The sequence below is a fragment of the Lissotriton vulgaris genome, chromosome 10 (assembly GCF_964263255.1).
Source record: "Lissotriton vulgaris chromosome 10, aLisVul1.2, whole genome shotgun sequence".
NCBI lineage: Eukaryota > Metazoa > Chordata > Amphibia > Caudata > Salamandridae > Lissotriton > Lissotriton vulgaris.
The window spans coordinates 865,808,051-865,829,466 of NC_141698.1; the positions used below are offsets into that span (position 1 = coordinate 865,808,051).

General features: G+C 46.8%; 1 protein-coding gene across 1 annotated transcript; it reads right to left on the reverse strand.

Moving 5' to 3' along the window:
- Window positions 1-9,165: 9,165 nt before the first annotated feature.
- LOC147688923 (uncharacterized) lies at window positions 9,166-15,872 on the reverse strand. Its single transcript, XM_086939841.1, has 3 exons — window positions 15,030-15,872; window positions 13,349-14,278; window positions 9,166-9,263 (listed from the first exon to the last, which is right to left on the reverse strand). Exons 1-3 carry the CDS (start codon window positions 15,337-15,339, stop codon window positions 9,166-9,168), a joined length of 1,338 nt encoding a protein of 445 aa, XP_086795967.1. The 5' UTR covers window positions 15,340-15,872.
- Between the last annotated feature and the right edge of the window lie 5,544 nt (window positions 15,873-21,416).

The window sequence follows — 21,416 nt, forward strand, 5'->3', positions numbered from 1 at the left end:
CTGATTACCACTCAATGCTCAGTGGTGGGTTGTGGGGAAAGCAACACATGAAATAGTGCTGAACTGACCAAAAGTTCCTCTTTGTTTATAAGCATGCTTTTTTAATTCATGAAGTTATTACTCGGCCAGACTGAGAAAGGTACATTTGAAAATGGGCACCAGGAGCTTCTTGATTTGATCCATATCATCTATTAAATTGCAAGTGTGGACATGAATATAGCATATGCCAAAATCGACTTCTACTTATTCAAGTAATATAAATAATTCTCCCCCCTCCACTCCCTGCCTCGACTTCCCTCTCTTCTTAAGGGTACATATTACTTTTTTCCAAGTATTGGAGCAGTGCTGAAAGAGCCCTAGCTAGTTTATGACTAGGTTTCCCTGTCAAGGCTTTCATGCCATTCATATCGTTGCAGGCTGGCAAGTAGTCTAATAATTGCAGTGTTCTTATAGATACAGAGTTGGACTGGCCTACAGGAAAATGAGGCAGTGCCCAAGGGGCTGGTCTGAAAGCTCATTGCGTAGGCCGGTTTTTTGGAGGTGTGTGGATCTGTTTTATGGTTTGGTGGGCTAGTTTTCACTGTTGATTTCTCTGCCAGTACCACACACACTGCATGGAGTAAGCACAAATGAATGCATACATTGCATAACACGTATACAACGTGTCTCAATAAGTTTAAAACTATCCTATTTGCATATGTGGACCACTTTTTTAGCTATCTGATGCGCTAAAGGTGAGCACTCGAATTCTGGTGTCCATTCCCTTAGTTTTAAATAATCGGATAGCATTTTCCATTTCTACCCAAAAAATCTCTTTTCTTTTCCCAAGTTGTGAGTTCGTTTTTGAAATGCCAGGATTTGCCATAACTTGTGGACCCAGACGTGAGCAAAAAGGGGTTTTGCGGTTCCCCTCATTTGTCTTAACAGGGCTCACTGGGATCTGTGCAATCAATTATTACATTTTTCTGCGAATCAGAATTCCTTTGATCTCCGATCTAATTTATCATATTAAAAGGACTACTAGCAGGACTGCAAACTGGGCTGCATTTACGATATCTAATTCATACGAAAGTGATATTTTTGTAGATCTAATGAAGGCAGATAATAGCAATATAAAGGGTCCAATGAGAAGACTGCATGATATCAATAAAGTTCTTAGTTTCAGGGCTGTTTTTATCCAGCTCTAACTACTGTAACCCTTAAATTGAGAGTCAGAGGAGGAGCAAGGGTCTAAACGCAGAGAGACTGCTGTTCCACTACCAATCAGAAAGTGTGCCATTGAGCATTATAAAAGGGCTCGCAATGGGAAGCTCAGAAGAGCTGGATTATCCCTTTTGACAGCTATCACCAGGGATGTCAGAAAGAGGTGCTTGGAGGACGAAGGCTTAAAAATTCCAGCCTAAGGACCAATCAATAAATACTGAATGGATGGGTCCCACCTTATTTCAAGTCATTTCATATTAAACATACTGGGAGGGCACAACAGAGACAAAGCAGCAGCATTGGCCCCAGAACAGCTAGGCACAAAACAAGGCAGAAATCAAGAGAGCGTTCAACCACTTCGATTGTCTATTCAGCTAGCATTAACTACCAGTTGAATCATTAGCACTGCCCTCATCACAGGTTCTGGAATTATTTAGTTGACGTATAATAATTCATCAGAGACTCTTTGCCTTTCACAGACCCTGTAAGTGGAAATTATAACTTCTCCAGGGTCTAATATCCACTAAGGCAACATAGCATACTACTGGTGGAGCATGAACTTTCATGTGTGGTTGACCGTTTGCAGTTAACTTTCAGAGCTTAAATCCCTTAGGATGTATCATCAAGGTGTTCACAGTCACCAGGGCATGATCCACCATGTTTTTTTCTAGTATTCTCAATTCCTTATGTAGACCAATAAGCAAATAATCTCTTTTAAGAAATGAGAGTCGTTGGAATGGAAACAGGGGTATAATGTACTAAAGTTTCTGTAGACAATACTAATGCTTTTTCATACTATCTTGAAAGGTCTAGTAGTTGCCCTTTTTAACTGTCCCTAGGAAATGTTAATAGGTTGGCCCGTGCGTTGCCCTAAGTTGGGAGATGGTGCTGTTCATGGGTTTTGTCTTAGGACACTAAGTCCCATATTTATCAAGGTTTTGAATTGCCCTTGCAAGGGAGTGCAAGGGCGATGCAAAACCTAAGGGAGATTTATCAAGTCTTGCAAGGCCACCATGTATTGCCATTCATGGCTGAATAAATCTAGAGAAATGCAAAGAAGCGCAAATCGCTGCCTTGCATTACTCTGCCCCAGGGAGGCATTCCGTTGGTGGAGCTCGGGTGTTCCCATGCACTCACCCATGGATTTTGGAAGTGCGCAAGGTCTAGGAAAGGACAGGAATGCACTGAATAATGTTAAATATAGAGCATTCCTTCCCTTTCACGCAGTGCAAAAGTGACTTGCTGCGTTAAGCTGCATGAAAGATTGATAAATCTGCCCATAAGTCTCAAGTCTTATTTGTGTGTTTGCACAAGAAGTCTTTTGTACTTTCTGACTCTGAAAGCATTTGGTCCTCCAAAAATCTAGAATGTATTTTGCTCTTTGACAATGTTTTGGAAAAGAATGGGAGAAATGGTAGAAAGGAAAAGAATAGATGGAAAAAGATAAAATCGAAAGAGTCTCGGGGCAAGATGGCGGACGCGATTGTGTCCGAGTGAGCAGCGCAGCAGAGGCTCCCGACCGGCTCCACAAGTCACCGCAGATGAAACGGGCAGATAACGGAGCTTAGCGGCAGCAGCAGTATTAGCGGAGCGGATTTGCAGGCGCCAGAATATTCGGAGAAATAAATCAAAAACTCACGGATTTGTTTGGAAAGCTGCCGGCTCTGGTATGCGGTTAGACCCGTGGAAGAGCTACTCGCGTTTCCTGCAAGCAGCGTGGCAGCAGCGTTCCTACCCCTCCCCCGTCTCCACACCTGGTCAGAGAAGTCAGAGGGATTACCAGGCAGCACCGAAGTATACAGAACGCCAGCAGCAGATACAGCTACGGCTACAGCGCCCACATTTACAGGGGAAAAAACGCTATCCTGGTGGGCAGACAAAGATAATGGCGCCAAAAAACCCTAATACAGTGGTTCAAAGACAGCAGAAGCCAAAGACAAGAGCGGCTACAGCAGCAACACAGGAGACTAATGATGAGACGGCATCAACAGCGTTATCAGCAACTGGCGCAGTGAGTACAACTAGCACAGTTTCTGTTGGAGCCTCATATGAGAGAGTCTCTCAAAATATGACTGTAATAGATTCCTCTTGCAGCGAAATTACACCAGTAGTACAAACACTAATGGATGTACAAAGCATGAACAAGGTGGATTCTGGGAGTTGTAGGCAAGGTGCGATTCCCAAAAAAATACCAGGAATGTTTGTGAAAAAAATCGGTAGTTCAACTAACTTTCCGAAAAGTCCTGATGCTTCGAATACATTTCCTGGTAAAGTACCTGTTATTTGGTCAGACAGTAATAATATAAATATTTTGGCGAATGAAGAAATGAGTCAACTTGAGGAGGTTCCAGAACAAATGGGCTCAGGACCACCTAATTTAGGGGAGGATTTGGAATCTATAGACTCTGCTGGAAAATTCTACTCCATGACAGACTTGTCTCAAGCCTTAGACTCAGAAAGTACTGAGGAACAGGAGCTGGAAAGAAGGGGCCAATCTCTGCAAGATTTTGAAAAATCTTTTTCTGATCCGGAACATAATGATCTATCTGACTCGGTAGAGTCAGATCCGGAAGAATCTCCTAACAGACTAAGACAGGATGACAACGCACCTAATCCAGCTAGTATAAATAAAGAAGGACCTGAAACACCTGAAATAACATTGGAGATTTTGTATCAAGTCATGCTACATCATAGGGAGGAGACAAGAACAGAGAACCTCCGTACTCAAGGGGCAGTAAAAAAGCTGCAAAATAATCTGAGAAAAGTAATGAAGATATCCAATGACACAGTGGCAAGGGTTGCTGAGACAGAGACCAGGATATCGCAAATAGAGGATTCTATGGTCCAGCAAAATTCAAAAATAAAGGCTATGGAGGGGCTAAAAGAAGATATCAATTGGAAGATGGTTGATTTGGAAAATAGATCACGCCGGAACAATCTTCGAGTCCTTGGAGTACCCGAAGGAAATGAAGGATCTAATCCCAGACAATACATGATTGATCTATTCACGGAAGCCTTTCCTGAACTAAAACAATGGAGATGGGAGACAGAAATTCAAAGGGCGCATAGATTTCCGTTTCAAAAGAGTCGACAAGATATGGCCGCAAAACCTCGAGCTATTCTGATCTCATTGAATAATTTTCTAGCTAGGGAAGCCCTTTATGACTTGGCCAGACCAAATAGGAAGCGTAAGGGCAAAGATATTGAATTCTTTGTGCGTCCTGACTTTTGTCACGTCACGGTTCAACTTCGGTGGCAATTTCGCCAGCTTATACCTCAATTTCAGGCGAAAGGAGCACAGGCTTTTCTGCTGAATCCTGCAAAGTTAAAAATAATTCACAAAGAACGTTCTTATTTTCTAACATCAGAGGAGGCTGCCAAAGAGTTATTAACTTCACTATGATCAGGAGGGCAGGAACATAAAGGCTAAAGAAAAGAGAAAAAAAAAAGAGAAGGAGGGGGGAGGGGAAGACGGGAGGGAGGGAAGGAGAGAAAGGAAAAAAAAAAAGGGGAAACAATAGCTATGATATGGTGACATGATGACATAGTGACAAGGTGGCTATATGTCCCTATAAGTATCAGGGCATTTTTTTTTCTTTTCTTTCTTTTTTCTTGGTACTTTCTCTGTTTAGTAGCTCGATACAGTGATTAGTAGTTAGTTTAAATGCACAATGGATGTAGTAGTTAGTTTAAATGCACAATGGATGTATATTATATGTTGAAGCATAAGATCTTAAGATTTAAGAAGTGGGGCTAAAGGATTCTTACTTGGTATGATATTGGAGTAATAGTAACAATATGATGTGGAACCATAGGGAGAGAGCCTCTTAGCGCCTATCACATCATCAATGAGAGGGACAAACCAGTCCCTTTGCCCTGATAGGTTGGGGGAGGGAGAAGGGGTGGGTGGGCTCAGGTTGAGCTTGGGGTGGGCCAGCTGGGAGGGTGAAATGGGGGAAAAAAAGGTTTGCAAACAAAAACAGAAACTATCTAATGGTGTAGCTATAGGAAACTTCATTATTTTTTTTGCTAAATTTGCTTGTTGTCTAAGTTTTGTTAAAGGTATGAGACATATAATAAGATCTGAGATGAACTTTAAAATCTATGCTCTCAATAATATCGTATATATGCTGAATGTGGTAGTAGGAATAGAAAATATATATCATAAATGGAAAAATTGAGAATCTGCTCTTGAAATATATGTGGGATTAATAATAGAAAAAAGAGGGGAGTGGCTGCTCAAATGATACAGACTATGAAATTGGATATTCTATGTTTACAAGAGTCACATATTACATGGAATGATAGAAAAATGTATGATGAGCTGGGGATGAAATTATTAATATGTACTTCACAAGGCACAACAACCAAAGGAGTAGCAATTTTAATTAGAAAAGGGTTGGGGATCTTAATCAGGAACAAGGCGGATCAATATGGTAGATGGGCAATAGTAGAGTTAAAAATTGATACTAAAATGTGGACCATTTGCTCAGTATATGCCCCAAATTCAGATGACCCAGAGATTCTAAACTTCTTAAATCTAGAATTAGCTAATTGGTCTCCATTACTAATATTCTGTGGGGACCTTAATCTTCATATAGATATAAAGAAGAATATACGTGACATCTCACATTATCAAGGGATTAAAAAAAATCTTTTAAATCTCTAAATACTCTATTAATGGATCATGGTCTGTTTGATGTTGCTTTCGAAAAGAATCTCATGATATCTGGATTCACATATTTTTCTTTTCCCCACAAAAAATCTGTACTCCTTGATAATTTTTTTATTAAGAAAATACTACTGAGTGATACTAAATTTGAGATCTATCCGCGAATAATCTCGGATCACAACCCGATTCTAATTGAAATTAAAAATAATTTAATGACTCCCAAGGTTAGGACATGGACTTTTGATAGAAAATTGTTAGTGGATACTGAATATGTACATATTATGACTAAATGGGTAAAATAATTTTTTGATATAAACAGAGGAACGTCCTCAATCCAAAATGTTTGGGATGCATTTAAGGCGGGGGTCAGAGGGGAATCATTATCATATGTTATTAAAAAACAAAAGATAGTACGAGCAAGTGTAGATCAAGGCTTTAAAAATGTATTATTATGGGAAAAAAAACTATCAACTGCAATTATTCAAAATCTTCCAACTGAAGATATCGAAACAAATCTAGCAATCCATAAAGCTGCTTTATATGAATCTTTTGCTTCAAAATTGGCAGGGATAATAGCAACCCATAGATCTCAAATGTATGAGATGGCTGAGAACGCAGGGAAAATTTTGGCTAAAAGAACTAGACAAAAAGAAGTTTACAATAGAATTGATTCAATTAAAGATGAAGCGGGACATATACATAATAATCCTGAAGAAATTTTAGAAACCTTTCGACAATTTTATCAAAAACTATATACATATGATGATGATTCTTACTCTTCGCAAGATTTTATGAACTTTGCTAGAGCTAATACTCTACCACTTCTATCTAATGATCAAATGTTAGCTCTAGAGGCTGAAATCTCTTGGGAAGAAATTGAAAAAGCATTAAATTCCTTAGCGTTAGGAAAAGCCACTGGACCCGATGGCATTCCATTGGAATTTTATAAGGTTTTTAGAAATGTCATAAGACAAGATATACTTGACACTTTTCTAGAAGCACAGAGAGGTTCCCCACCGGACTCCTGGGCCCAGTCGTTGATAATGACATTTCTTAAAAAAGATAAAGATCCATTAAACCCGGCGTCATATAGACCAATATCTTTAATTAATACAGACAGTAAGATATATTCAAAAATATTAGCTAAAATAATTGCAACAATTGTATCCCGGTGGCAACATGGGTTTATTCCAAATAGGGATACAGCAGATCATGTACGGAGGGTAGTGGCTATTATGGACTGGGCTGAGGGAACGGAGACATCGATATGGATTACCCTATTGGATGCAGAAAAAGCATTCGATAGGGTGACGTGGCCCTATCTCTGGGATTTGTTAATAATAAAGGGCTTTGGTCCGGGAATCATAACTGCTTTCAAAACCTTATATAAAAATCCAATGTCATCAGTTAAAATCGGGGCTATGAAATCAGATTTATTTCCTATTCAACGTGGAACGCGTCAAGGCTGCCCATCCTCCCCACTCCTCTTTGCTATTTACATTGACATCTTTCTTAATCAACTAAATCAAGATGAATATATCGCTCCAGTGACAGTGGGGGTATAAATTATAGAGCCCTAGCATATGCAGATGATTTAGTTGTGCTTACTACGGATATAGAGAGGACGTTTCCTAGAATTGAAGATCTGGCAAATAATTTTGGTTCCTTTTCAGGTTACAAATTAAATCTATCTAAAACGCAAATAATTTATGTTGGTCAAGACTCTCCTCCTATTGCCAATATAGTCCGGGAAGCAACATACTTGGAGATTAAATTAACTACACCTATAATAAAAATTCCAGACCTAAATTTTGCCCCGATTTTGAGTAAAGCGAACTCAACATTGGAAAGAATAGACCATTTGCATCTTTACCTATACGGCAGAAATAATGTATTAAAAATGCTAATGTTGCCAAAATGTATATACTTATTTAGAACAATCCCCTTGGAATTCCCGCTGGAGTATTTCAAACAACTTGAAAGAATGTCAGGAAGATTCTTATGGGGGGTACAAGGGTATTAGAAGGGCATATAAAAAATTGATACTGCCAAGGGATAGAGGGGGATGGTCTTTTCCGCATTTGTTATTTTATTATCTTGCTACGATATTTCCGTGTATTGCACCATTAATTGTGGGCAAAAAAACTCCCATCTCAAATGCACACTCTCCCTCGATCTATGAATTAGTTCTAGGCCAGGATTCTAACAATCAATTTCTAAGAATAATAGAACCGAGCTACTACAAAAAAAACTAAATTTAAGATCATATTAGCAGCTTTCAAAGCATGGAGAATCATTAAAAAATTGGTGGGGATCCCAAAGGTTATAAGATATACCCCCCTAAATTCCCCACACTGCTTTCCCCCTATTTTTAGAGACGCAGTGATGAAAAGGTGGAATAATAGAGGTATATATTTTCTGAATGATTTATATCCGACTAATGCAAATACTCTAATCTCCTTTTCCGATTTACAACAGAAATTTAAAATTCCTTCACAAGATTACTTTAAATATTCACAATTATCTAGTTTTCTAAACCCTTTAATGCTTAATAAGTATCAAGACTTAAAATCGATCTTGTTGATAGAAAGTCTGTATGTCAAAAGAAAAATAGGATATTATTATAAACTTTTCATGACTTTTCTATCTGATGATCTTTCTGGAATTCAACATAAATGGGAAGAAAAGTTGAATGTAGATAATCTGATGTTGGAGGAATCAATTATAATGGCTAATAATATTCTGATTACAGGACGATCAAGAACTCAGCATTATATGGCAATGCTCAACCTTCATCACACACCGGAAAAAATTAGGAAATGGGGGGGCACGGCAGGTATAGTGTGCAATCGATGTATGCATATTGGAGCAGACTCAATACATATGTTTTTCTCATGCATCAAATTACATGGGCTTATTCAACAATTACAATGTTATATTGAAAGAATTACAGGAAAATTGATAATTCTTACATCAGTATTGATTTTATTTGGACTTTCATCAGATACATTAATTTTGGAACAACAACATTTGATTTTCATTATTTTAGCTGAATATCGAGCATGTATAACTCAGGAATGGATTAACTCAATTCCACCATCGTTTTCTATGTGGAGAGCCCGTTTTTTAGCAAAATTTAATTTTGAATCAGCTATATACGCAACTAAGGGAAGGAAGAAGAGACAACTAGGGATGAAAATATGGGCTCCGGTACAACAATGGATTCAAGAGGAAACGAGTTAAAAAAAAAAAAAAAAAAAAAAGGAAAAGTAGTACATGTATATATATAGTCATTTGTGTAAACTTCTAAAAATGACAATGTTGTATGTTGTTGTGTTACGCTGATGTATGTAACATATAATTGTCTTAATTTCTGTGTGTTTGCAACCTGAAATAAAAAAAAAAGGAAAAAGATAAAATCAACATGAAGATTCTCAAAAAAGAAGCAAAGGAGACTTTGTTTTAAAGAAAACACTTAGGGGTCCATTAGGATAGCGGGCGGTGGCACTACCGAAACGATGGCGGGGCGGAAAAACAGCTTTTTCCGCCCGCTAGCAGTGGAAATCACGTCCGCCACATTAGGATATGTAAACACAGGTCATTTCCCGTCCGCCGCGGAGCGCCTCGCTCCGCCATCAAGGTGCGCCCGCCACCACGGCGGCTGCAGCCAATCGAGACCCTCCGCCGCGGTCGATGACGTCCGCCCCGCTCGACATATTAGGATGGGCCAAACAAGCTGACGCACCGCACCGGAGACACCGCACAGCTCTAGCAGGCGGAAAGTCTACAGCGGAGCACGCACGCCGAGATCCGACATGAACCCCATGGACCCAGCCCTCCACATGCATCCGGTCATGTACCTGCTGCAACACTATCGCCAGATGGGCCGCCGCGGACGCCGCCGCAGGTACGTCACTACACATATACACCACACAACACACATGCCGACACAGGTCCCAAGCACAACACTGGCATCCTGCTGGGGGGCACAACACATCCACATGGGCACCCACACATCACCCACCTCAGAACAAGGCACCCCACGGCATCCGGAACACACAACGTCGGCCAACCTGCAGCAACGTCACGGTCACGGACACGTCACCGCCGCGGTCAACACATGCGCACAATGCAGAAGGCAGGGCAACAGCAAGGCATGGACACATTCCAAACATCACAGCGACACACCACCCCGACCAACACTGCACACCACCCGAAGTAGTCACAGGCCAGGTGCCAATCCCGTGCACCCCGTTGCACATCAACAAGCACTGTAACAACAAGCACAATACACACACACTGCGACACACAACCAGGGACAAAGGCACAGCAGGATTGCCTGACAACGGACACACAACACCAGTGCACTCCCCACAGCCCACACAATTGAATACAAACATCCACACAGGGCAAGACAAAACATACAACAGGCATACAACTCCTGCCTGACACATGTGTGTCTCACACCATACAGGGGCACACATACATACACTACAAACTAACACCCTTCACACTGCACACCTCTGCCACACACATGCCATGTAAGCCATGCCACCAGGACCAAGGGCCAACACAAGACGACCATACACATACACGCCAGGGCACACAGAATGGGAAACACACACCTCATCACATCATAAACATCTACTACACCACAGCACAGCTGCACACCCTGTGCTGCCAGTGTCCCCCAAGGTGACCTGTGAACAGTGTATGCAGCAATAGCAATTCACCCACACGAAAACTGCATGGCCTGCCAAATAACCATCACAGAGTACAACATCAGCAGGGCCACAATGGACTGAAGAACCTGTCCCCCTGTCTAAAAATCATATGGCCACATACAACCTTGCAATGGTGATGTACAAAATAGACCATGGAACTCAGTCAAACAAGAAAATGACTTTAATCAGTAAGGAGACAGAGAAAACACACCATAATGTACTGTATTTATTCACATATTGCACAGATGTAGCTACACAACATAAGTAGACAACAGCAACTCTCTAAATCATGTGCAAATGCCATAGACTATGCACTGGTGAATCACAATCGGGAAGTGCAAAGTCCTTGGCAGGGCAGGGTACAGCACATCAGAGCAACAGGCCCAGTGTCCTTGGCAGGGCAGGGTACAGCACATCAGAGCAACAGGCCCAGAGTCCTTGGCAGGGGAGAGCACATCAGAGCAACAGGCCCAGTGTCCTTGGCAGGGTACAGCACATCAGAGCAACAGGCCCAGAGTCCTTGGCAGGGCAGGGTACAGCACATCAGAGCAACAGGCCCAGAGTCCTTGGCAGGGGAGAGCACAGCAGAGCAACAGGCCCAGTGTCCTTGGCAGGGCAGGGTACAGCACATCAGAGCAACAGGCCCAGAGTCCTTGGCAGGCGAGAGCACATCAGAGCAACAGGCCCAGAGTCCTTGGCAGGGTACAGCACATCAGAGCAACAGGCCCAGAGTCCTTGGCAGGGGAGAGCACATCAGAGCAACAGGCCCAGTGTCCTTGGCAGGGCAGGGTACAGCACATCAGAGCAACAGGCCCAGAGTCCTTGGCAGGGGAGAGCACATCAGAGCAACAGGCCCAGTGTCCTTGGCAGGGTACAGCACATCAGAGCAACAGGCCCAGAGTCCTTGGCAGGGGAGAGCACATCAGAGCAACAGGCCCAGAGTCCTTGGCAGGGGAGAGCACATCAGAGCAACAGGCCCAGAGTCCTTGGCAGGGGAGAGCACATCAGAGCAACAGGCCCAGTGTCCTTGGCAGGGTACAGCACATCAGAGCAACAGGCCCAGAGTCCTTGGCAGGCGAGAGCACATCAGAGCAACAGGCCCAGTGTCCTTGGCAGGGCAGGGTACAGCACATCAGAGCAACAGGCCCAGTGTCCTTGGCAGGGCAGGGTACAGCACATCAGAGCAACAGGCCCAGAGTCCTTGGCAGGGGAGAGCACATCAGAGCAACAGGCCCAGTGTCCTTGGCAGGGTACAGCACATCAGAGCAACAGGCCCAGAGTCCTTGGCAGGGGAGAGCACATCAGAGCAACAGGCCCAGTGTCCTTGGCAGGGCAGGGTACAGCACATCAGAGCAACAGGCCCAGAGTCCTTGGCAGGGGAGAGCACATCAGAGCAACAGGCCCAGTGTCCTTGGCAGGGTACAGCACATCAGAGCAACAGGCCCAGAGTCCTTGGCAGGGGAGAGCACATCAGAGCAACAGGCCCAGAGTCCTTGGCAGGGGAGAGCACATCAGAGCAACAGGCCCAGAGTCCTTGGCAGGGGAGAGCACATCAGAGCAACAGGCCCAGTGTCCTTGGCAGGGTACAGCACATCAGAGCAACAGGCCCAGAGTCCTTGGCAGGTGAGAGCACATCAGAGCAACAGGCCCAGTGTCCTTGGCAGGGCAGGGTACAGCACATCAGAGCAACAGGCCCAGTGTCCTTGGCAGGGCAGGGTACAGCACATCAGAGCAACAGGCCCAGAGTCCTTGGCAGGGGAGAGCACATCAGAGCAACAGGCCCAGTGTCCTTGGCAGGGTACAGCACATCAGAGCAACAGGCCCAGAGTCCTTGGCAGGGGAGAGCACATCAGAGCAACAGGCCCAGTGTCCTTGGCAGGGCAGGGTACAGCACATCAGAGCAACAGGCCCAGAGTCCTTGGCAGGGGAGAGCACATCAGAGCAACAGGCCCAGTGTCCTTGGCAGGGTACAGCACATCAGAGCAACAGGCCCAGGAACACACCCACATCGCTAACAATGGTGTACTGTAGCACACCTATGTGTGGCACAGGCGTCTGAGGGTGTTGACAACTCACTCCTGGCTGTCATGTGGAGTGGAACCTGGCTGTGTGTCAGGGACTGCAGGTCGACTTGACTGGTGTGACAGAGGGACATGTGGTGTGGCTATAACAGAGGGCCTGCAAGGTGGAGGGCTGTGCGGACCAGGTGGCACCGTGGCACGTGGAGGTGGAGTCATGCACGCCCTTGACACAGTGTGGGTGGGAGAGGTTGGAGGGGTGCCCTTCCACTTCTTTGGAATATGAATTTGCTTCCCTGTCATGGGGTTGATGGGAAGTGGCGTTGACACCACCTGCACACCCCCCAACTGTTCCACTTCAGGGGCAGACACTGCCACTCCCTCTGGAGAAGTGCTTGATCCTGCAGTACGCTTGTGCTGGCTACGCCTCCGGACCACTTTAGCCTCTCTGGAAGGTGTACCCCCCACAGTGACCACCTTCCCACTTACCCCAGGGATGGCCACTACACTGCCCTCCTGTCCCTTCTTGCCAGGGATGGCCACTACACTGCCCTCCTGTCCCTTCTTGCCAGGGATGGCCACTACACTGCCCTCCTGTCCCTTCTTGCCAGGGATGGCCACTACACTGCCCTCCTGTCCCTTCTTGCCAGGGATGGCCACTACACTGCCCTTCTTTGCCACAATGACTGGGCTGGTCACAGCAGGGCTTCCCTCCACCTGCCTCGATGTACTTTGTTCTGGGGTTGATGTGGTAGGTGGGTGTGTCCCTGTGTTCACCCCAGGTGTAGTCATGACATCCCACACATCCTCTGTGGGCATAGCAGAGTCAATATCTGGTGATGGCTCAGCAGCATGTGACCCTGATGTCTGACACAATGTTGTTCTGGCCTTGCTCTTCTGTGACTCCACCTGGTCTGTGCATATTGGGGGGTCCCTGCCCTTCTTTGGGGATGGAGTCTGTGGACGGGATTGTTTGCTTTGGGTCTGAGCTGTGCTCCTAGTGTTGTAACGTTTACTTGATGTATGTCCCAAGTGCTCACTGTCATCTGATGTGGCCACTGACTGGGTGGACGTCACAGGCACCTGAGCTGCAAAGGGGGCATGTTGGAGGGCTGACGTCACTGTACCTGACAATGACAGGAGTGTACGATGTAGGCCACCCACGTCAGAGTGTATGCCCTCCATGAATGCCAGAACCTGCCCTATTTTGTAATCGTGGGCACTGAAGGCATTCAGCAGGGCGGTCTGGCCCACGCAAAGTTGCCGCAGGAGCTCTACGCACTCTGCACTGAGGGCAGCAGGGGGGACAGGTGCAGGTGCTGCGGTGCCATGTGTGAATGTCACACGTCCCCTCTTAGTGACACGGATACGGCCAGCCCCAGAGGAAGTGGATGGGAGGGTGGGCAGTGGCCGTTGGTAGTCAGATGCAGCAGCAGAGTCCCCATCCCCTGTGGCTGCTAACAGGGACTCATCCCCCCTGCCATCAGATGAAGTGGTACTCTGTGTCTCAGCCACAGATTCCTCATGCATACTCCTGTCACCCTCAGTAGCGCTGGTGTGGTCAGTGTCACTTTGCTCCGTCTCACCCTGCTCTGCTGCCGCTGTCGTGCTGGTCTCCCCACCACTTTCAGGATCATGTTCCGCCGTGGTGTCTTCCGAATCTGCATTAGTGACAGAAACATGGTTGTATAAGTGTCATAGTCTGGTCACACGATATCAGAGCAATGCAGCACATGAGAGGCCTAGAGCTACATGGTAACCACCACACCCTCAAATCATTGTGCTGCTACACACCAGTTACACCACAACTGAGCCTGTCATGCGGACAAACAGGCAGGAGTGGACCAATGTCGATGACACACAGCACTACACCCTGCCCATGGATGGTGTTCCCCTAGCCCACATGGACCTGCCCCACGGACATGATGTAGCCACAACTAACATCACCACTTCCAGAGCCTAAAGGGATCCAGAGGGGAATACACACACCTGTTTTGTCTACACATGCCACATTGTCAAATAGGCCATTACAATCACCATGTGCCAATGTGGGTTCACATTGTTGTCAGATGTGTGGGCCACTACCATGCAGGTGCATGCAAAGTACACTGACATGGTGTAACACTCATTAAGTGGACACAGCTGTACAGCATAATAGGGACTACACCCACCATCACAAAGAAGAGTGACCATGTGGACAACAAAATATATGTCAAGGACTGAAAACTGCAGCCAGGAGCTGCAGAGTAAGGCCATGGTGGGCCAATGCCTCATACAGACACACATCACAGTTGCCACTCACATCACATATCACAGCATGGCAGCACACGCACATCACATGTGTCACCGCAGACACAGGCACTCTACACATGCATCCACTCCCAGACAAACTCTCCCTCCCCGGATACTCACCATCGCTGTCTTGCTGCTGAAGCCCCTTCAGACGTGCATCCAGGTCTGGATAGGTCACTGCCAGTATGCGTGCCATCAGCGGAGTCATGGTGCGGCGTGCCACACGCCCTGTGCGTGGTACCATCCCCAACTTCATCTCTGCCACTTGCTTAGCCAGCCGGCTGATGTCGTCCCACCTCTTGTGACAGTGTGTGTGTCGTCTGTTTGATACCCCCAGGGCTCGCACCTTTGCTGCTATGGCCCTCCAGACAGCCTTACGTTGGTGTACTTTGAGCTGCAGGTATGAGAGTAAAGAAGGACTAATGAACATTTACACATTGTCATATGTCAGCATCTATCAGTACAGCAGCCAGACACTGAATCAGGACGCACAGTGACCCCCCTCCCTCCAGAACTGGGGGTACCCTCACAAGGCCACTCTGCATGGCATAAACATTAGTGAATGCATGCACACATTGAGCTTCGTAGTCTCCATGATTATCACACTGAAGAATGATGATTCAACACAAATGCATCGACAGCACTGTATAAATCATAAATTGTACAGGGCATTGATGTGGCATATCCACTAATCAGTGTGCAGCAACTGTAGCATGTAAGTTGGCTGATGGACAAACTTTGGAAGGGCAGCCACTGAACCTACTCTGTGGGGCACACTGACTATGACTACAGGGGCACCCTGAAATTACATCACAAGCGGACACTGTCCAACCAGCTACAAGGCAAACAACCGTTGGTCATGTCTGCCCCAAAAAGTAGCACATCCCACTCACACATACAAGTATTGGCCTAGGACAGAGTCATAATGCAAAACACACACTCCCACCACCTGCAAACATCTTGTCTGTCAGTGTTTGTCAGCACCACACATCCAAAATAACATACAGCTGCATCATGAATACACGTCTGACACCACCCTGCCCTACAGCTCCCTGCATGGTGACTTACCACGACATTGGGGCCACCAAACAGCCGTGGGTACTGTGCCAGCACCTCGTTCACAAGGACATCCAGCTCCTCACTCGTGAATGGACTGGCACGGATCTTATCTGTTCTTGACATCCCTGTGGATATGGCAGACCTGTGGCGGAAGTGAGTTGTGAGGTGTCCCAGGCAGCAGGCTCTGTGAGCAGCAGGAGAGGGTCCCAGGCAGCAGCAGGAGAGGGTCCCAGGCAGCAGCAGGAGAGGGTCCCAGGCAGCAGCAGGAGAGGGTCCCAGGCAGCAGCAGGAGAGGGTCCCAGGCAGCAGCAGGAGAGGGTCCCAGGCAGCAGCAGGAGAGGGTCCCAGGCAGCAGCAGGAGAGGGTCTCAGGCAGCAGCAGGAGAGGGTCCCAGGCAGCAGGCTCTGTGAGCAGTGGGAATGTGTGGCTCACTCCCACAGATTTATAGGCCCATGGGGTCGTTAGGAAGCTGATAAGGTGCTACAATTGGTTGTCTGGGTCAGCCTTATTCATAAGCATCCAATGACCGGCTCCGCGGCGGCGGCGCGCCGCTTCCGCATTATTCAAATCTGCATCATGCCACATTGAACACCCATGCCATTGGCTGTAGGCAATGCACCATGGCGGTGACGCACCGCGGGTGTCCGGGGTGCGCTACCGCGATGGTGCATCATTCAAAAGCATCCAATGACCGGCTCCGCGGCGGCGGCGAGCCGCTTCCGCATTATTCAAATCTGCATCATGCCACATTGAACACCCATGCCATTGGCTGTAGGCAATGCACCATGGCGGTGACGCACCGCGGGTGTCCGGGGTGCGCTACCGCGATGGTGCATCATTCAAAAGCATCCAATGACCGGCTCCGCGGCGGCGGAGAGCCGCTTCCGCATTATTCAAATCTGCATCATGCCACATTGAACACCCATGCCATTGGCTGTATGCAATGCACCATGGCGGTGACGCACCGCGGGTGTCCGGGGTGCGCTACCGCGATGGTGCATCATTCAAAAGCATCCAATGACCGGCTCCGCGGCGGCGGAGAGCCGCTTCCGCATTATTCAAATCTGCATCATGCCACATTGAACACCCATGCCATTGGCTGTATGCAATGCACCATGGCGGTGACGCTCCGCCGGGGACCGGCGGTAGGTACCGCGACTGATGCGGCGGAGCCTAGCCAGCGGCATGGACACCAGTCCATGTGCCAATGGCTACCTTGGCTGGGTAGATGGTGGTGCTGGGGTCACACCGCCAGGGACTGGCGCTAGGTTCTGGCATTTTCGTGCACATTGCTCTGTATGTCAATCATGGACAATGTATAAGTGCCATGCAGCTACATGGTGTAGGGCACATCATTGTACACACGATGCCACAGAGCCATTGCATCCACAGGAGGACGCACGTTCAGTCTGAGCCACTTTAGCATGTGTTTGTGCCATTTTAGTAAGGCTTTTGATGGGTGCTGATAATTGACAGACGTCAGGTGCTCTACATAGATGCAGTGAGGTTTAATGTGTTGTTGGTCAGTGCAGACCTTGACCAGGCTGGTGGCACTGCATTGTATCGTACCTGACTTGTGCATAGGGTGACCAACCGTCCGTAAATTTCACGGACAGTCCGCAATTTTGGCTGTCTGTCCGTTGTCCGTGAAGGATTCTTTAACGGACGCCATTTGTCCGTAATTTTAACCGGGCACAGCTTTCCCCCACCTCCCTTCTTGACTCCGATGCTGCATGAAAGCTCAGACCCCCAGCAGCACTGTAGAGGCACAGCGGGATGGCAACCCTCACACCTCCAGCCCTTGATGAGCTGTTAAGAGGTGCTTGAAGGTGACAGAGGGAGGGGCGCAGGTTCAGGAGCAGGGGGCATCCATTCACATGCAAACAGCCCTGAATGCGTCTTGTATCTGCTATTTAGAGGGGGGCTCGCACATAGGCGTGGGCGGAAAATCCGTTCCGCTCGCGGATTTTGCGGATTTTCGGGAAATCCGCAATCCGCGAGATTTGCGAATTTCCCGCAAAATCCGCAAATCCGCGAGCAGCGGATTTTGCTCGCACTGCTCGCACTGTTCGCGTGAGTTCGCGCCCCGCGAATAAGTGCAACATTGCAGAAATACGATCTTGGCAAAACTGAAAGTAACTACTTACCAGGTTCAAAAGTTCAGGCACATCATTAGTAGCCATTTCCTGTAGTGCTTCCTGAGGGGCCCCTCCAGAGTTCAGTTGTCAGTTGAAACTATTATGTGACCCTGCTCTGAACCTCAGAATAGTTACACATATGCCACAAAGGTCCTGAATTACAGCTAAGGGAGACAAGCAGGAGCCAGGCTGGAAGTTAAAATCCATTAATCAGCCCCTAATTCATTATTGTCAGTTGGGGCAGGGCAGGTGTTGTAACTAATTTTGCAACAATGAAAGCACTTAGCAAGTGCAAAAGATCACTAATCAGGGCGCACTAAGGAAGCAGGTGCCAGCTAAAAAAATATTCTGTGACACATTAATCAGCCCCAAATTAATTCAGGTCACTTGAGGCAGGGAAGGTGTGCTTTGCTTTGCCGAAAATAATGTACACTGGACAACCAGAGGGTGTAGTGATGAAACAGAGGGTGGCATGGGTGTGCCAGAGGGTGGCATGAGTAGTCAGAGAGTGGCAGTGGTGACAGAGAGTGGCAGTGATGAAGAAGAGTGTCCCAAACAGGCTGGACACGTAGAAACAACAAGTTCGCAAAACTTGCGACCCGACAGGTAAGTTCGCAAATTGCGAAATTGTAAAAACCCTCGCGAACTGGCAGAAACACGGGCGAACACAAAAAAAAAAAAATCCGCAAATTCGCGGGAATTCGCGGATTTTGCGGATTGCGAATCCGCAAATCCGCAAAATTCGCGGATTGCCAATCCGCAAAATCCGCTCATGCTTACTCGCACATTCCATTTCTACCCAGGGCCCCAAACATCCGAGACTCGGCCAGATTACACCCCTGATTACACCGAGGCAGCACCTGCTTCTCTTCACCGAGCTTACTTACTGCCACTAATTTGTAAGCAAACCTCGGTTCTTCAAACATGCATAACGTAATACAATAAAGAAATGGCACAATCGCAACCACACTGATTAACAAAGTATGGAGGACAATCAGTTCTCTTAGAGTATCTCCTGTGAGTACTGTATATCACAGTGGGGGATGGCATTTTGGAGCTTGTGCAGGAGGGGGCGAGAAGCCCAAGATGATACTAGAATACTGCATGGCCACCCCTGTGCCCACCCTGGTGGATCACGTTCCCTCTCCTGTGATGACTCCTGCTCCTGTCCCCCATGTTGTGGCTCCAGTCCACCCCCTCCTGTGATGGCTCTTGTCCCCCCCTGTGGTGGATCCTGTCTCTGCCCTGGGTGGCTTCTGTACCAGTCCTGGAACGGCCCCTGCAGCGAGGGTGAAGTTCTTGATGGGCCTCTTCTCAAAAGGGCTCAGCTCAAAATTAATATGGAAAGGTGGGCGAGTAAGCAAGTGAAGGGATGTGTGAATGGCTGGATGAATTAGTGAAAGGGTGAATGGATGAATGAAAGATTGACTAAATGGATAATGAGAGAGGATAGATGGATTGATGAGTGAGGGGAAGGATGGAGAGAAAATGTAAATAGCTGGATGTATGGGTGGAAGGGTAGCTGGATGATTGATGAGGGGAAAGATGGATGAGGGGAAGGATGATGGATGGAGGGGAAGGATGGATGAGGGGCAGGATAAATGGATGGGATGGATGGATGGGTGAGGGGAAGGATGGGTGAAAGGAAGGATGGATGAGGGGAAGGATGGATGGATGACGGGAAAGGATGGATGATGAGGGGAAGGATGGATGGATGGATGGATGATGAGGGGGTGGGTGAACGGATGGATGATGAGGGGAAGGGTGGATGGATGGATGATGAGGGGGTGGGTGAAAGGATGGATGGATGAGTGGGTGGGTGGATGATGGGGGGTAGGTGGATGAGTGAAATGATGGATGTATTGATGTATTGATAAGTGCAAGGGTGAATGAATGGACATATGAGTGAAAGGGTGGGTGTAAGGATGGATGAGTGAGTGAAAGGGAGGGTAGATGGACAAAAGGATGAATAGATGTGTGAAGGAGTGAAATGATAGATGAATGAGTGATAGGGGCAATGGATGGATTCATGAGTGGATGAGTAGATGGATGGATGGATGGGTAGTTGGATGGATGGATGGAAGGCTAAGTGAAAGGGTCGATGGAGAGAGAAAGGGAGGATGGATGGATGACTAAAAGAGTGGATGGGTGGAAGGATTAGTAAGTGAAAGGATGGCTGGATTGGTGAAAGGGTAAATGGCTGAATAGGTGAGTGAATGGATGGATGGGATGAAGAGTGGATGGATAAGTGTACAGATGGATAGGGTGAAAGGGTGGATGGATGGATAATGGAGGATGAGTGAAAGGATGGATGAGGGGATGGATGAGTGAAATGATAGATGGAAGGATACATGATGGGTAGGTTTGCAAATGGTTGAATATGTTTGGAAATGGCTGGGCTTACTTATATACTATTGCGCGACCTCTGATGTGTCTGTAAAACGTACCTATTGTCCTGAAGTTTAGTCCTGAATTTTGACCTCCTATCCTGAATTTGTGTCCTGAATTTTGACCCTTTGTCCTGAATTTTTACACTCACCGTCCTGAATTTGGACCAATGCCAGTTGGTCACCCTACTTGTGCATTCAGAACTGATCATGCACACAACCAGAAGTGTCCCTGCTATTGTGATCATTGTGTTGATGAATGCTTCCACAATGTACATGATGCATTGAGGTCTGGCAGGTACGGCAGATGGGTATGACAGACATGTTAAGTCACATTAGATTTGTGGCTCTTGTAGCTCCATGTCTGCGCATGTCACTCGTTTAATCATTGTATCCACATTATTGTCACTTGGGTATTGTCACTGGAGAGGCCTGCCCTCTGTGTGTAGCTATTGGGCAGCCATGTAACCAGATGTGCCATGCAGCTTTCTGGCCATTGTTTTTTACCCATTACATCAATGATGTTTTGTGCTATGGCCATCTCATGATGCTTGTCATTGACCTATTGTTTTTAATCCTGAACTAGGAGGAGGCCAGATCTCCGACGTCAGGTGATTGTGCTTGAGGACATGGAGAATGAGGCAATCATCAGGAAATTCCGGTTGGACAGACCGACATTGAAGATCTTGTGTGATCTATTGGAGCCCCACCTGCAGCCTCGCCGTCACTATCCTACGGCATTCACACCCGCCCACAAGGTAATGGCAGCACTACACTTCTTTGCAACTGGTTCCTTCCAGGAGACCGTGGCTAACGCTGGGGGAATGTCGCAGCCCATGTTCAGCATGGTGCTGAGGGATGTACTCGAGGCCATGATGATCTATCGGAATCGCTACATCCATTTCCCCCAGGGACATGAATTG

Coding starts and splice junctions, on each gene's coding strand:
- LOC147688923 (XM_086939841.1), bottom strand. CDS start 15,339: ATGTTCATTAGTCCTTCTTTACTCTCATACCTGCAGCTCAAAGTACAC. Junction 14,279..15,029: donor TCAGCAGCAAGACAGCGATG/GTGAGTATCCGG, acceptor TCACTAATGCAG/ATTCGGAAGACACCACGGCG. Junction 9,264..13,348: donor CACATCAACCCCAGAACAAA/GTACATCGAGGC, acceptor TTTTTATTTCAG/GTTGCAAACACACAGAAATT.